Source organism: Hippocampus zosterae, chromosome 4 (assembly GCF_025434085.1).
Source record: "Hippocampus zosterae strain Florida chromosome 4, ASM2543408v3, whole genome shotgun sequence".
Classification (NCBI taxonomy): domain Eukaryota; kingdom Metazoa; phylum Chordata; class Actinopteri; order Syngnathiformes; family Syngnathidae; genus Hippocampus; species Hippocampus zosterae.
In genome coordinates, this window is record NC_067454.1 from 12308951 (window position 1) to 12325368 (window position 16418).

The window sequence follows — 16418 nt, forward strand, 5'->3', positions numbered from 1 at the left end:
ATATGTGTCCCATTATTCCTCACTAATTAGTATCCTAACCAAGGTATAAGGTGTATGACCATTTAAAATATCAATTTAATCCAAGGTTACAAATATAGGTTGAAACTATCACCTAATACAATATGAATAACCTCTGTAACTGCTTTGAAAAAGAACCAAACATGTTATAGGGTGTCGATTTATATATATTAAAAAAAATCCCAATAAGATGCCTGTATTAGTGAGCACACTCTCCCTGAAACTCACACTTTGCTGAAGCAGCTTTTGGCGATATCACTAATGTTTTGGGGGATGAGTTTATCAGAAATTTTAACTTGACCACTCTTCTACATACAAAAGAGCTCAAAATGTGTCCAGAGTGCCAAGGCATTTCTTGTGCACAGCCCTTTTTTTCTCCCAGTACAAAAAAATGCAACACAAGTATATTTACTTTCTTTTATGGTAAAATCAACAATGGTTTGATTAATTAAACAAAATAAGATCCATCTCACAGCATATGAGGTTTGTTGAGTTTGTGGTAAACAATCTAGTAGAGTTCCTGCACACGTCGTCAGCGTGCTTTCATCAACACGTGGGAATTCCTCCACTCGGCCAGTCATTTCCATTCCTGAACATAAACATAAATACACACAAACACACAAAACAGCCAGGGGTGGCTTGATGGTGCCATTTGACTGAATGGCCTATCGCCATGGTTACAGCAGTACTCCATCAGTCCATTCAAGGAACAGATGGCCGATGTGCAACAGGAGGCACGTTTCAATGAACACACATACACACATGCACATACACACACACACACACACACACACACACACACACACACACACACACACCAATAATTCTCTCCTCTCTCTGTCTCTCTCTCTCTCACACACACACACACACACACACACACACACACGGATGTGCTATGGCTCAGAGGGAGGTTATTGAACAACCAGCAGCATATGTTCCACTAGTCAAAGTGCATTCATTCAAAGACACAGGGAGGACAGTGGGAGGGAGGGATGATGGAGAGTAGAATGGCCACAGGTAAGAGAAGAAGAGGCAGGCTTTCAACACACTTCAACAATTCATTGCAAGCAAATTGATCTCTCTCTCTCTCTCTCTCTCTCTCTCTCTCTATATATATATATATATATATACTGTATATATTAGTATATATTTTTATATATAATTAAAAGTATGTAATACAGTTGTAAGGATTATCATGTCAATTCAACTGAACACTTTTTTTCAATCACAATCAGATACACAGCCTCATATACAGTATGTTATGGGAGTTGCTCCCTCAGTTTTTTGACTTTGTACTTTTAGACCTATATTGTAAGTATAGAAGGCATATATTTAGTCACCGAATATGTATTGCACATATATGGAGGTCTGTGTCAGCGCTGTTCGTGCATCTGTAGAATAATCCAAAATAACAGACTGTGTCAGTGACTCACGACAATTTGACAATGGAAGCGCATCCACATCAAGAAAGCAACCAGATAGTATTGCCCGAGTATTTTGCCCAAGACTGTCAGAGAGGCATAAGTTTCACGATGGTGAATGTAAATACATGTCACGTTTATGGTCAGAGTATTTTAATCCACACTCATTCCACTTTTCATTCAATAGGAAATTGCCGTGGCTCCAAAAGCTTTAGAATGTGCTTAAGAGAATGTAGCAGGCAACTAATTCAATGGCCACCATAGCAGGGGAAACAGTTGAATTAAGCAATCCCAGACCGGAGGATTCCAATGGGCTTGACTGCATGTTTGTGTCCATGCTGCTGGAGGAACCACACCCACGCACGCACATATAGAAAGAGGAAGCCAACAGGGTTTCCTGTGGTTGAAACAACACAACAGACCATCAACTCCGAACATGTCAGTTTTCTCCTCTCTCCCAACGTCGCCTCACTTCTTCCATCTCTTCCTGTTTTCTGCTGGTCTGTCTATTCTTAGTAGTTCCTCCATTCCACCTTCTCCCACTGCTTTCCTCATACCTAATACTTGACCTCGCGCCAACAGTCCTAAATTTCCTTTCCTCTGTTGTCCCCCCCACTTCTTCTTTAATCAGCCTTTTCTCATTTGCTTCACCACAGAATACATCCTGCTGCTTCATATTAGTATCTAAACACGGCCACTTCACTCTTGTTACATTGACATCCAGGCTATCCAACCCACTAATTTCTCTCTCTCGTGAGTAGAGGTGGGTACTAACACACTCCATTCCATTATTACAATCCACGATTCTAATAGACCAATCCAACATAACAGCTAGTGACGTTAAATGACTCCATCTTATTCATCAAACTGAGCCAGGCAGTCACATGGTCGCATCCCCACGAAGAGGCAAAGTTTTCAAAGTGTCTAATTAACATCTGCCAGAAGAGACAACACTCCTTATTCTGGACGCTGTATTGCATTACAGGACAATGGCGTTCCTACGATCACAGCAATGAAGCACACCAATCGTTGCAGACACACAGAAAGGAGTGACGCAATACCACAAAACACGCCTATGTAATGTAACACCTGCAAGGTTATAGTACATCTAGTTCCAATATTTTATTCACCCATATATAAAAAAAATGATTATCAATTCACAAAGCATTATTTTTCTACGTAAGGTTCCAAATTAGAACAGTTTTGTTATTTCAGTGTATTGCTTTTTGCACAATACTGTACCAATGTGACCAAAAGAACAATATCCAAGTGGTTTTGATTTTTTTAATGTCACTGCACTGTACAAGTGATGTTCTTTCCCACAAGTAAAATATTTTTCAAAATCTTATGTCGTATGAGATTTATGTGTGTGTGTCCAAGTATTGGAATAGGTAGCATGTCAAGTACGGTAGTAGATCAGAGTGGTGGACTTTGTAATGGATTGCAAATGTGGTCATGGATCCGACAAAAGGTTTAAAAATAAAGGTTTGACGCTTAAGCACTCCTGCTGTTTTCAATCCAAATTTTAATTTTAAAATTGAAAAAAAAATTGTCTACATTTGTTTCTTGATACTGTCAACTTTGTTTTCCATCAGAGCAAGTTTGAACAGTGGCGAGTGATGCCACTGGATGTTTCTCCTTCTTCGAAAAACAAGCAAAACAAAAGCTGACGAAAATGACAAATTTCAATGTCCTTGACCTCTCAATTATCTCTACGAACCCCCCTACTGCATCCTTTAGTCAAACATTCTTGACTTATAATCAGTTTGTTCAGAGTGACTTCATTCTGTGATGCCTTTCATCAGCTCTTTCCTACCCTCTTAACTCTTCAAGTCCTGCACTCTAATCCTCTCCGCTATGACAGGGTGGAGTTATGTTCCAGGAGCAGGAGGCAGACGCCATCTGAGAGGAGGAATTCCAAATGAGGGACCATGAACGAATGTGATGATTAAACACCTTAGGCAATGTTACCTGGGAGCCAACTGGTATCGCCCTCTGCTAGGACGCCATCGACTCAGAGTGTGTTCTGGTCGAGAGCTCGTGTTCTGAGCACCTTCATCCACAGAGGGAGGAAGAAAGCGAGGGTGGGAATGTTGGTCTCCTCCCCTTACTCTGTGTGCAGGTCTCTCTTGTAGTTTGGCTCTGCTGTTTCCACCACTTCGCTGCCCAGTCTCCCTCCTCCATATTCCGAACGATGTATCGCCCCTCTCCCGCCAGTTGTCACCGCAAGCTGAAGGCGCAAGCATAGAAAATCACGTTTTCCCTCGCATCTTTTTAATTCTTCAATGGAAAAGTGAGCAACAATGCAACAAAGAAATCCAACACCGTCGTTTGCCTGCTATCTTGTAGCCTTTTCACACTGCACTTGGTTTTCATCACGAGGCAGGATACATGGATGACAAAGCCCAGGCGAAAGCTTGCTCATATATGGTAATAGTTGCTTAGCGGCCTACCAGGAAGTAGCCTAGAGCAAGATTATTATATTTAACAAAAACTAATGACTAAATTTTTAATAAAATTTAAAAACAATTTCATTTATAGAATTCAATATAAACAAAAATGCAAAAACTAACTGAAACTACATCTTACATTGATAAAATTAAGGGTTCGATTGCAGCTCTGGCGTTCCTGTGTGGAGTTTGCATGTTCTCCCCGGGCCTGCGTGGGTTTTCTCCGTGTACTCCGGTATACTCACACATTCCAAAAACATACATGGCAGGTTAAAGGACCACTCTAAATTGTCCCAAGGTGTGAGTGTGAGCGCGGATGGTTGTTTGTCTCTGTGTGCTCTGCGATTGGCTGGCAATCGGTACAGGGTGTCCTCCGCCAACTGCCCGAAGACAGCTGAGATAGGCTCCAGGACCCCCCGCGACCCTTGTGAGGATAAAGCGTATCGGAAAATGGATGGATAAATGGATAACTATAATTATAGTAAAAATGTCCTTCATATTCATCTGGAATGAACAAGGAGAGAGATAGCGACAATATTAGTGACCTATGATTAAGCCTAGATGAAATGTACAAAAAAGGGAAACCAATTTTTGGGAAGTTGGAAGCGAAAGGATCACAAACGGCTTGCTATAAATTTAAGGCTGTTAAATGAGACTAGTAGTTACTCTGAAAACAACCATGGATGTCAGTTTGTCCTTATAGGGAAAAAAAGGGAGAGGAAAGTAGATTCATGGTTAAGGAGAGATTTAGGATGGAGAGAGATATTTGCTGAGCTAAATTGGGCCTGATTACAAACACAAACCAAGCTAGGCCTGGTACGGCACCACAAAGCGACAGCACAACTCTAACGCGTGTGTACATAAACACACACGCACACACACGTCTGAAATAATGATGGGAAGTGCAAGGACACAGCCCTCCATCTTATGCATCCTCTTGAGACCCACAGAGCTTGACTTGAGTAAAGAGCAGACAGTTTGGGGTAAACCAACTTGGCACAAGCTGCTGCTTAAGAAAAAAAAAACATTCACCAAAAGTCACAGGAGTTGCATAAAAACGACGGGTTCATATTTCACAAGGCTGCTGCTGACTCGTGCCCGATGACTGACCAACAAGTGGCAGAGAGTTCAAGTCTATTCATAATAATAGGTACTTTTGTTTTTTTTGGACAACAAACATAAGTTATTTGAAAGGCCAATTACTTCATTGACGTAAAGACGAGCATTTCAATCAACATTTCAGTGGTGTTTCGCGTCAAAACTTTGACTGGAAATAGTTTTTGTGTACCGGGTACTCAACACTGGTCAGAGGTTTGTTTGAATTGCGGAAGTTTTCCATTTCTTTTCCGACTTGCAGTTTCATTCGAGCTTCACTTGAGCTGTCGGTGGAGTAAAGTGCATTTTGGAGTGGGGGATTACAATTAAAAGTGACAACTTTTTCTTTCCTTATTGTTGAGAACTGTTTCGTTTTTCTAAAACTTTTCAAAATGAATTTTGTGATTGATTTTCCTTAGGGAACTATACCTGTAATGAACAGTTTGACAATATGCAAACAATTGTACTTTTAGAAAAATGTAATTTATATGACAATGAGTATTCCACTGAGGTCGGGTCGAGCATCACTCAATGTTAGATTAAAAAAAAAAAATCTAATTCATGAGAAGTCTACCAAAGCTGAAGCTGCTCATCAGTAAAATTCTAAGCAACATTCTTGTGTTCACTGAGAAATTGATTTAAAGTTTACTTACTAATCATCTATGTTGAGCACTGTACATATACAGCGTGATGAACAATTGGAGGGAATAAACAAGCTGCCAAGATAGTTTTTTTTCATTTTGGGGGGTTAAAACTTTCCTGTGTTTCTTCCCTGTTGTTCATCAAGCTGTTTTTTTTTTTTTTTTTCAAAAAATATACAGACAGGAGGTAAACAATGGTAAGGTGTGAAAATGCTGCTGGAAATGAGGAGGTAAAGACAGGACAGAGAAGATAAAAGGATCATCGTATGGGAACAAGTGAGGTAAAGGGGAGCCGAGGGCCGAGTGGGGGGTGATGGGGGGGGTTTGAGACCTTAAAGAGAAGCCTGTAATCATTGTTGTTATGTGTCTTAAAATAGAGTGCTCCCAGCCTATAAACAGAAACATGCTATTACTAGTGTACTGACAAAGCAAGTGTTGGATTCAGACGTGCACATGTGCTTGCTGCCGTGTGTGTGCGTGCGTGTGTAAAAGACCACAGCACACATGGAGCTGGTTACAGCACGGCCCTCTGGGTAATGTGGTTCACTGAGGGCTACCAGAGAACTACAACCATTGATCAATGGTCATATTAATATGCTGTTTCTCCATTTGGCTCCATGTGTATTTTCAGCCCTGGGGTGCATTGTTCAAATGTGAGGCCTTTGCAAGATCAAAAAATGGAACTAAATACACAGTTGTTATGAGACTCTTGACAAGTGCGCCGAGTATTTGAGCCACAAAACTCAGTCTTAACTTAAACTACATAGTAATAAAACTGAAACGACCACAGAGCAAGTATGTTTCAGGAAGAGAAAATTGACGAATGACAAAAGATAGAGGAGAAAATATGTGAAATATGTCGCTTAGTCACCTGTGCGTCCATCTCTGTATCGGGGCCTATGGCTTTGTCCCAGCACGTTAACTTTGGATTGAGACTGCAAGACTCTGTTTCTCTTCTTGCAAACTTCTAAATGTTTCTCTCTCAGCTGGAGAAACAAGGCAAGACTGGACGGCTGGAAAGGGAACGGACAATACCAAAAAGACATTGCTGTTAATCGGGCCTGACTGACATTTTCCTTCAAACTGATACGTAAACACACATGGACGCATCACTGAACACATCTAAACAATCTAAAGAATTCCATTTGAAGATATACAGTATGTCAAAAGTGTTGTTGAACATGTCTTTTGTTGTGGTTGTAGTTTCAAGGGGAAGACAGCTGTTTCCATAAAGACGCAAACAGTGCATTGTAATTTAAATTCACAAATTGTTGTATTCAAGTCTTGGGTCATTATTAGAACTTTTGCTACCAGCAACACCACTGGCTTTGCTATTTAAAAACAATAAAAAATAAGGGGAAAAAAAACAACTCATAATAGGCTAAAGTTGGCCCAACTGTATAAAGTGTGACCTCCTCTTACATTCCACACAAAATAAAAGTCTTCAGTGAACCTAACCTGAATTGCAAGTTGGCGGAAGCAAGGTTGTACAGAGAAAACTCAAACCAATATGGGCAGAACATGCGAACTCCGTACCCCTCGACTGGGAGGCAGACATGCCAATCACAACTTCGCCAGGCTGCCCAGTTGCCCATACATCCTTTTATTTTCGATACTGCTTATCCTGTCCATGTTTGCAGAGGAATGGAGTCAATAAGAACTGACAATCAAATCCGGGCATATCTTTTGTAAAGAGGGAATTTTGAGCCCTGGATGTCTTTCGACCGTGCAGGTGTACCTCATGAAACAGAGTGTATTTAAACTGTTGGGCTCCCTGTTTCCACTCACATGCTTGTCCAGCAGCACTGCTTGCTCAGTGCCGCTATGCGCCAGCAGGTATTTCGAGTGAAAGAGCTGTCCATCGAAGCTCTGCCAAGGCATGAGGGCAGTGTTGGGCAGTGGGCAGCCACTGGCACAGTTGGCCCCCAGCATGTAGCTCAGTCCTCGGACGTAGAGAGAGCCCAGTTGGACTGCTCGGCTGCAGAGGAATGGCAGCTGAGGAAAAAAAAAAGAACTTTGGAATTATATTGCTTGGTCACACACATCACACATAGTCTGATGCTTTGTTTGATCATCTGTTGCGGCACTTGGACAAGAAGTAGCATGAGTTTGCACCGCGTCACTTTTCATTCTTACAGCAGACAGCTCAGTCGAGGACAATCGGCTTTTTGGGATTCTGGATTTTGCTTCGGTACTTTCCTTTCTTTTCTTATCCAAGAGCGATGACCAGGAAGTACTTTGAGGAAACGCTGTTCGAAAAGGTGCCTTGATGCAACCATTAATCTACCTTAAGGATTGCTTTCTTCTGACCAGACTTTATGACAAAAAGGCAGATATGTTACCTGTAATTCTTTTTGGCAGCAACATTTAAAGCAACAGACCACAGACAAAGTTCCAAACCCAAGTTAGGAAAAGTGGAGAATTCATTATAAGTAGTGCTATCTTTTCCCAAATTGGAAAAGAATCAATTATCGTTTTTCTTGATCACTTTAAAACATAAACGCAATTTTGAAAAGTAGAAAAAAAACACCATCTGTAAATGCTTATCCTCTTCAAAAGTTGTTGTTTTTTTTACTTGATGACAGTAGTGGTGTTCAGAAACAACATTGTCAAATACAGTATTCTTTTTATTGGCTAAACTTTTTTTTCAAGTGAGGACCTGTGACACTATTTAATTTTTTTTTATCCTGACATGGGCCAAAGTCAGCTTTTAAAATTGATATGACTGACATTAATCTCAGTAAATAGAATCTGAAGATACAAAATGAATATGTGCCTTAGTATCACTGCACAGAACATATTTCCTATACTTTTACTCGAGGTCAATAATCGCGAAAGCTGCAAAAACACGCAAGTTACACTATCTAAGATATCATTATAAATCCAGTTCAGGACTTGCTACAATTTGCAATGTTACTACAGAGTACTTATTGAATTATATTGGAAAGTGTCAATGACAGCAGGCAGATGTTCAGTGTGTGCACATTTTATGCTGTCACCTGTCACTTGGCAGATAGCGCTGATAGCTGTGATTATATACACACATGAGTGCATGCACACGTGCGCGCGCACACACACACACACGCACACACACACACACACACACTTGCGCAGCCCTGCCTGTCACCTGCTTCCAGTCAAACACAGCTTCACACACCAAAAACAATGAAGCATTGGACAGACGCAGAAAAAGCCTGAAGCGCACAAACAAACTGACACAAAGAAGGAAAAGAAGACTGAAAAAGAACAAAGAATAAGAATATGAGAACACAAAGTAGGACAAAAGACAGAAAACTGTGAATGTGTATATAGGCTGTTCATTGAGGTGTGTGTGTGTGTGTGTGTGTGTGTGTTTTGACGTAAATAGCTACATGTGGTGAGCGTCAGCCAGGACAGACGGGTGACTGTCGCCAGAACACTCTCCGTCTTTCTCACACACACACGCACGCACGCACGCACGCACACAAACACACACACACACACACGCGCGCGCGCAGGCAACTCCATGGGGAGGAATGCTGCAAGAAAACAAGGCATCCCAAAACCTAACCGCAACCTCTTTCCTTTCGAAACAAACACAAATGGCTGGTTTCATTTTACATTAATGTGAACATACACAACATGATAATGACTTCTCTAAATATACATTTCCATGTAGAATGTGCAAACACAGACAGACAGATATAATGATGGACACACACACTCTAATCTGCAACAATGGCAAACCATATGCAAGCCTATTCTTCTTTTTGTCTGTCCCTGCTTAGTGGTGAATCTATACTGATCATTTTCAGGCCCACACCCTCCAAAAGCCTCCAACCTCTCCCGGAGATCACCTATTAAATACAAGACATTGCCCTAATTACTGTGTGGCCAACAGACGAAGAGTCAAAACACAAAATAAGTACGGTAATTAAGCAGGGAAAATAAAAGGGTCAACAACAAGGCAGCGACTGGTTTTAGGAACAGCTGGTAAGACACTTTAAGGTCCTTCTCCGGCAAGAATCATGACTTTTTAAAAAAACTGTAAATTGTAATTTAAACAATGGATGCGGACCAAACCACAGACGTTATATATTGAGTGATTTTAAATCTCACATTAGCTTTTTTAAGAAAGTCAACAGGATGGATTGCTCCCAGCCTGATGACAGCAACATCAGGCTTGTGAGAAGTCAAACTTGTGAGGTACACGCACTGGTCTCTACAGTAGTTACAGCGGAACAATTTGCCATAGATGACAAAAGCCCCATTGAAGATTCTGTCTTTGCAAAAATGATACTCAGTTTTGATTGACAATGGCACTTAAAATATCACGTACGTTGTCGATAATGAACAAGAACTGCATTTCAAAGTAAGAGCTGCGTGTAATAGTCTCGACAAGACAGACGGATACAGAGACGATTTACAGTCATGAAAAAAAAGAAAAACACAAAATACAAACAACACCATTTACATAACAAGCTCACTTCTAATTGCGCTGTTTGTTTTCTCGACGAGATCCCCATTCAAGAGCCTATTTGGGTTTTCTCTACATTTTTTTCCCCCTTTTCATTTTCCCTGACTAGAAGCGTGTTTACTGTAAAGTATACAAGGGCCATTGTTCTCTTACATAGGAAAACACATCACATATTGAACGAGTTGAAATAAGCGACTACTTTCCTGACCTTGATCTGTTGTAACTCTTGCAGAGATCTGAGCCTCAGACACACAGCCTGACTCAGGTAAGCATCCACATCCTCTGAACATAAAGATGGTACCTACAAAAAGACCAATAGGAAGTTGGAGAAGTATATGGTGACGTACAAAAAAAGAAATGACTTTCAAATTCAGTCGTATCCCGTTGTGTCTTCAGAGTGGGTCGGTTTGTTTGGTCTGTCCTCACAAGGGAAAGTAAAAATCCTGAATGCATTAAAGAAAGCAGCCAGTGTGTATGTGTGTGTGTGTGTGTTCAAAACAAACAAACCCCGAAGCTATTCAAACAGACGAGGGGTGAGCGAATGTGAATACAGCGGCCCTCAGACAACAACAGCCACTGTTGTCTGTTGGCCCGTCCGCTCAACTTTGCTTGTCTACTCGTCTAACAGACCCTCAAACAAGCTGCCCGTCTGCTGCGATGTTTTTTGTTGATTTTTAGTTGAATTACAGTCGCAAAAGCCACCGTCTGACAGTTGTGTCAAAAATCGACCAGGAACCCAGAAAAACAGCAGCGACTAATATGGACAGTGAGAGCGGGTGCCCAGAAGCAAGGCATCGAAGCCGTACGTCCATACAGCATGACAGTTGACATAACCTTCACCATAGCACATATATTTTTATGTAGCTATGAGATGAACCCAAAAACATTTGAGCATATTACTTGAGGCGACATCAAATGGTTGGAATTATTCAATGATATTTGAATTTTTTTTTGAAATTTTCGGAAAACCTGTAAATCATCATTTATAGTTGAAAATCATCTTGATATTGTGGTGCCGCAATAAAGGAAAAATCAACACAGCCACTGTTGAGGACCTAACTGTTTGTGAAATGGTGAGGGAAAAACATCAACTGGATATTCCTCTTGAAAAACAAAGCATTGGTTTCTTGTTAACGCCTAATTAGTCTTAGGGCCAAGTTGTAATAAATTGTATGTCATTAACAAGCAATTCAAAATCTCATCTTTGGTGGCCTGCTGGTAACGCCAAACAAACGTACATGAAAAAGGCTAACACTCGAAACCCATTATAAAGAAACAATGTGGGTGAGGTGAATGAAAGAATGAAGTTCTTGGGTGGTTATCTCAGCTGCTGTTGACATTTCTCAAGCTAAACTGGTCACTCTGAGTGATAATTGCGGCCAAGTCGCCGAACATGCTATCAATGAGAACTGTTTAACATCACATATCACATGTTACCGAAAGAGCAGATGATCATATCCAAAACTAAAAGTCTGTTCTGGTGTTATATCTGCACTTTTTAACCAAAGTACATTTGGCTTTAAGACATCACTACCATAAAATTAGTCAACTTTTCTACTACCTGGAGGACAATATAGGTGACCAGACAAAGAGCAGCCAAGATAAAGTCTTCAATGACTCCATGCAATTCAGCAAACTCCTGGCAGTCAAATATTGAAAAAAAGGTCATCAGACGCAAGGCCGAAACATCTGGGCCAGAAGTGAACCACATCAAGTCCAGACTGGGCTGCTCACCTACAAAACCAGACAGATAACATATTCCAAGTGTTTGGTTGAGGATTCAAAAACACTGAATGCATGTGGCAAAAGCTGCATAAATGATGGGGAATTCTATCAGACGACTTAAAGAACGGTGAAGAAAGGCATTCACATAACTACATGTTTGAGGCATGAGAATATAAACGTAATATATAAAAGTTCTTGGTGGCTGGAATATACATCGTTGACAGGCCTTTTTCAGTCAAATGCGCCACTAAGTGCTGTTTTAGCTCCCCCTCCCCCCAACCAAAAAAACAAGTAAAGTGAAAAGGTGACGAAATTCAGAACTCCACAGATCTCAGCCTTTGCACATGTTTTCAGCAATTATCTTGTTTTATGTATTTACAAAAAAGTCACTGAGTGTATTAGCTGTGACTATTTTCACGAGGACTGCAGTTACTGTACATGGGATGCAGATTGGCACGGCGGGGACCATGTCAGGCTCATTCAAAGGGTTGCCTGGGTAGACAATCCACTCTCTGATGGCTGGAGGTTCCGCTGTGCCATCTGAAAACACACAAGGTTTTAAGAACGACTTTGCACGTGGGAGTGCATGGGTGCAAAGCCACTCTACATGTTATGTGTCTTCGGTGTCTACCATTGTGCTTGTTGAGGAGGAGCAGACCATAGATGTGTTGTCTGGAGGACTTAAAAACGAAAGCCTGAGGCAACAGTTCATGATCCTCCTCATCCTCCAGACTGTTACTACATTCAATCACTCCTTCGCACAGGACATTGTAAACCATGAAACCCTCTGCCGAGACATGCTTTTCTCTACAAGCCTATAGTGAGACAACCAAAGAGGGAAACATGGGTGAGACTCAGCAAAGTAGTTATAGATGTGCACATGGCATGGTACCGGACATACCTTTAATATTTCTGGACTGACATATTTCTCAAAGGTAGAGGTAAATGGAGGTGTGGCATCCTGCTGAGGAACTTTCAGTGCAGCCAGCAAATAGGAGCAAATTCCTTTTTCCAGGAGCTTTCTCTCTGCAGCTGGTAGTTTCAGAGTCAGAGGGATGAGCCCCATCTCTTCCTCCTCTGCGCCCCACAAAGAGCTGACAAACTGGGATACAGCAAACACCATTTGCCCCTGAGGAGCACCAGAGTGGGTTGCATCATACGACTTCCTGAGAAAAAGTAAATGTTTTGTGTCTTTTATCAGATGAATATTTTAATAATGACAATCTCAGATGAAGAGGACACGACTTGCACCTGTATGCGGCCATTGCATTATTCCGGATCGCCTGCATGCACTCCTCTGGCACCACATCATTTCCGAGGAGACAGGCCAATAGCGGTAACTGAGAAACATTCAATCCAATGGCACGGCAAAGTATCTCTCGGTCATACAGGACAGTGGTGAGGCTTTCTAAGTGAAGTTTTACCACTGATAAGTAAGGAGCGCTTGGAGAAAAACAAAAAATACACATTTAGATCTGGCACCTTGTGTGGATTTTCTTCAATTTTCTACAGTCAATTTGACTTTTCAATGACACAAGGGATGAATTTGTGCAAGGCTCAAAAGAAAATGAAGAAAGTCGCACACCATCTTTTTTTCATTATTGTTACAAGCAATTTCTGTGTGCTTGGAATGATGTTGTTTGACGGCTGGCTTTTTTTGAAATGTATTCATGTCATCAACATATTTCTCCAAATGTTTTTAGATATTTACGCTTCTCTTATTCTTTTGTCTGAGTCCCCAAAGAAATACTTTCATCTTGTCTCATGGATGAAGATGAAAAAATATTTCTCATCTGTGACAAGTAGAAAAGTATTTGCTTGACATGGAAGCATCATTTTTATCTTTGTATTTGTCTGTGAAGGAGAACACATTTTTGCTACACTATGGCTGTTTGAGATAACAGAATAACAACCAATGTATACGTTTTCATATTACAACATACATTCTTATGAACACATCACATTCATATTTAACTAAAAATAACAGCCTCAAGTTAACCAACCTGTTAAAAATGACGAAGTCTGAGTCCTGTCCCAAAATGCCCATGCAGCCATGGCGACGGGCATAAGAGGCAATCTCATAGTCAGCCTCCTGCACTGAGCAAAATACATCCTGACCTAACGACCTGCCCCCCCCCCAAAAAAAAATCAAAATGATCATCATTATTATTATTATCATCAGAATATTATCACATATTGCAAACCTGAGGGCAAAGCGTGTGAATGTTGCCAAGCCAGATGGCAGACTGAAGAGATCTTTGCCTGGTTGCTCTCCGTGTAACTTAATGTAACGGAATATTTTAGATATCTCCCCATTCACTCTTCGCCGCCGCTTCACCTGCAAGCAGTAATTAAACAACAGTTTTCAACCCAATTGAACAGGCAACATATTTCAGCAGGCACCACATAGATCACGGGTGTCAAACTAATTTTTGTCACGGGCGACATTATAATTACCATTTCTCTTGGAAGGCCGTTACGCCTGAAACTATATAAAAAAAGTCAATGATAATGTGTTATTCAATTATTGTTTAAGTAACTGTAATGAGGGGTTTGGAAACAAGAGAATGCTTACAACATTCATTCATTCATTCATTTTCCGAGCCGCTTGATCCTCACTAGGGTCGCGGGGGTGCTGGAGCCTATCAATTATACTGTATATGAACATTTGAAATTTTGGTACAGATTTTAGCAAGCATCATGGAAGTTGTCATTTTTGATTTGCTTATGCAGGCCAATTAAAATGATGTGGTGGGCCACATCTGGCCCCCGGGCCTTGAGTGTGACACCAGTGACATAGGTGAAATAGCAAGGTGTGAAAATCCTATTAAGGCAACAATACTGTCTATACAAGGTTGTGTTCCGCACCCACACGTGTCTCTTCTTCTCCTCAACCATTCCATCGAAGAAGAAGACAAGACGGATTCCTGCAGAGGTGAAGGTCTCCACCCAGCTTCTCAGGATGCTCATGTACTCCTTCCACTGCCCCCCGCACACCCAGTCTTGACACAAGTACCAGTGGCACAGGCAGGCCATGCCATCCACAACGAGTGTGGGACCTGAACCAAATGTTAATATAAATGAATACAATTTTCAGGGTAGAAATGTATATACAGGTATAGTAAATTCAGTCAACTGGCATATCTTTTCAGACCCCAGCCGAATTAGTACTTAAAGGGTTTTTTGTATGTTTTTTAAGTGATGCAACTGCAGAAGAGTACAAGAGATGGCAAAAATAGGATGATCAGTAAAGAACCAGAAAAAGTGGTCAACACACCTCTGTACTGGTTGCCCAGTACATTACTATATGATTGAGTGCTAATAAATCAGCATCGATAATTTTGTTGTACCGTGAATTGACTTACTTTCCACACACACAGTAATCTGTAACCATCGTTAAAATTATTCAAATAAATAATTTTTCCACTATTAAGGTGACCTTTAATATGTTCAACTCGATTTAAAGTTTTTTGCTGGCATGAAAAGTTTTGATTGAATGAGAATTTAGTTAAATTTTTAAATTGTAACAAATTGTTGGAGAGATGCTTGTCTGTTTCCGACTATAATCTTACGGTGTCCTTGAGAGAGGCCCCTGACAGACACAAGCAATTGACAGTAATGTGGATTTTGACATCAAATGCACTTGAATTTGGCAAATCACATCAAACTTATTTGCTCTCACAAATGTTGTAAGTAATACTTTTAAGATGAGAGTGATTTGTTATTAATTATTTCAATTCAACAAAACGTTGAAAATGTCTTGAGCATTTCTTGAACATGTGCATGTTGCCTTTGTGTCGTGACTTTATAGACACACTGCAAATATACATGAGCCTGATAGATAGACTCACAACTGGAAGAGTTGTCGGTTGTTTTGGAAACATGTTGTCTGGCCATCTCTCTCAGATTGACAGTCACGCAGGATTCTGGACAGCAGCGCTCCATGAAATATTGGAGACCTTTCACTCCCATTTCTACAGAAAGAGAGCACACACAAACATTCATTAGGTGGCACTATGAAAGCGTCTACTTGATATCTGTTGACGTCGTCACGCTCGAATGAGATAGATGCTACTTTTTGGATTCGTCTCTCCTTGATGCTAACGATTAGCCTAGTTTCCACTTTTCAAGGTTCATTAGTTACGGTACAGCCGCTGGCTGACCTTGCATTTCTAAAGTAACTCAAGACATACTCTTTGTTGTTGGCGCTACTATTTTAAATCTCCTTTATCAGGCTACTTACTTAAAATATTTCGCGTGATACAGCACAGCGTCCAGATTGTTTTGGTTTGCAGTCACTTCCTGCGTCGTGTGTGACGTCACGACGCTACACAACAAAGCGCACGTGCGGAGCGCATGCGGCCTACACTACTCGGTTTAAACGTGTGATCTGAATTTGTGCGGCCACTCTACAGATAAAACAGCATGCGCATGTAAAGATACACATTTAATAGAAATCGAGAGTAGCCGTTGAAGATTTAATTTGAAAAGTATAACCTTCTCAATGTTGCATGAATATGAATGGACCACTGCTGTCTGTGGCCTCAGTCCACCCATAAACTCTCCAGGCTGGGATGAGAGACGGACTAATTGCTCTCCAGGAGAATAGAGA

At 40.9% G+C, this 16418-nt stretch overlaps 1 protein-coding gene across 3 annotated transcripts; it reads right to left on the bottom strand.

Annotated features, from left to right (window-relative positions):
• Positions 1 to 421: 421 nt before the first annotated feature.
• fam120b (family with sequence similarity 120B) lies at positions 422 to 16132 on the bottom strand. 3 transcript variants are annotated; one of them, XM_052063414.1, is made up of 17 exons: positions 16050 to 16098; positions 15658 to 15780; positions 14675 to 14865; positions 14011 to 14144; positions 13810 to 13932; positions 13058 to 13249; positions 12708 to 12972; positions 12438 to 12621; positions 12245 to 12346; positions 11643 to 11815; positions 10290 to 10382; positions 7414 to 7620; positions 6497 to 6638; positions 3411 to 3669; positions 3256 to 3341; positions 1359 to 1409; positions 422 to 607 (listed from the first exon to the last, which is right to left on the bottom strand). In XM_052063414.1, exons 2-15 carry the CDS (start codon positions 15776 to 15778, stop codon positions 3311 to 3313), a joined length of 2217 nt encoding a protein of 738 aa, XP_051919374.1. In that variant the 5' UTR covers positions 15779 to 15780; positions 16050 to 16098; the 3' UTR covers positions 422 to 607; positions 1359 to 1409; positions 3256 to 3310. The 3 variants fall into 3 exon arrangements, with proteins under 3 accessions (XP_051919374.1, XP_051919373.1, XP_051919372.1); XM_052063413.1 differs by lacking the exon at positions 1359 to 1409; XM_052063412.1 differs by lacking the exons at positions 422 to 607; positions 1359 to 1409 and having other exon boundaries at positions 2710 to 3341; positions 16050 to 16132.
• Between the last annotated feature and the right edge of the window lie 286 nt (positions 16133 to 16418).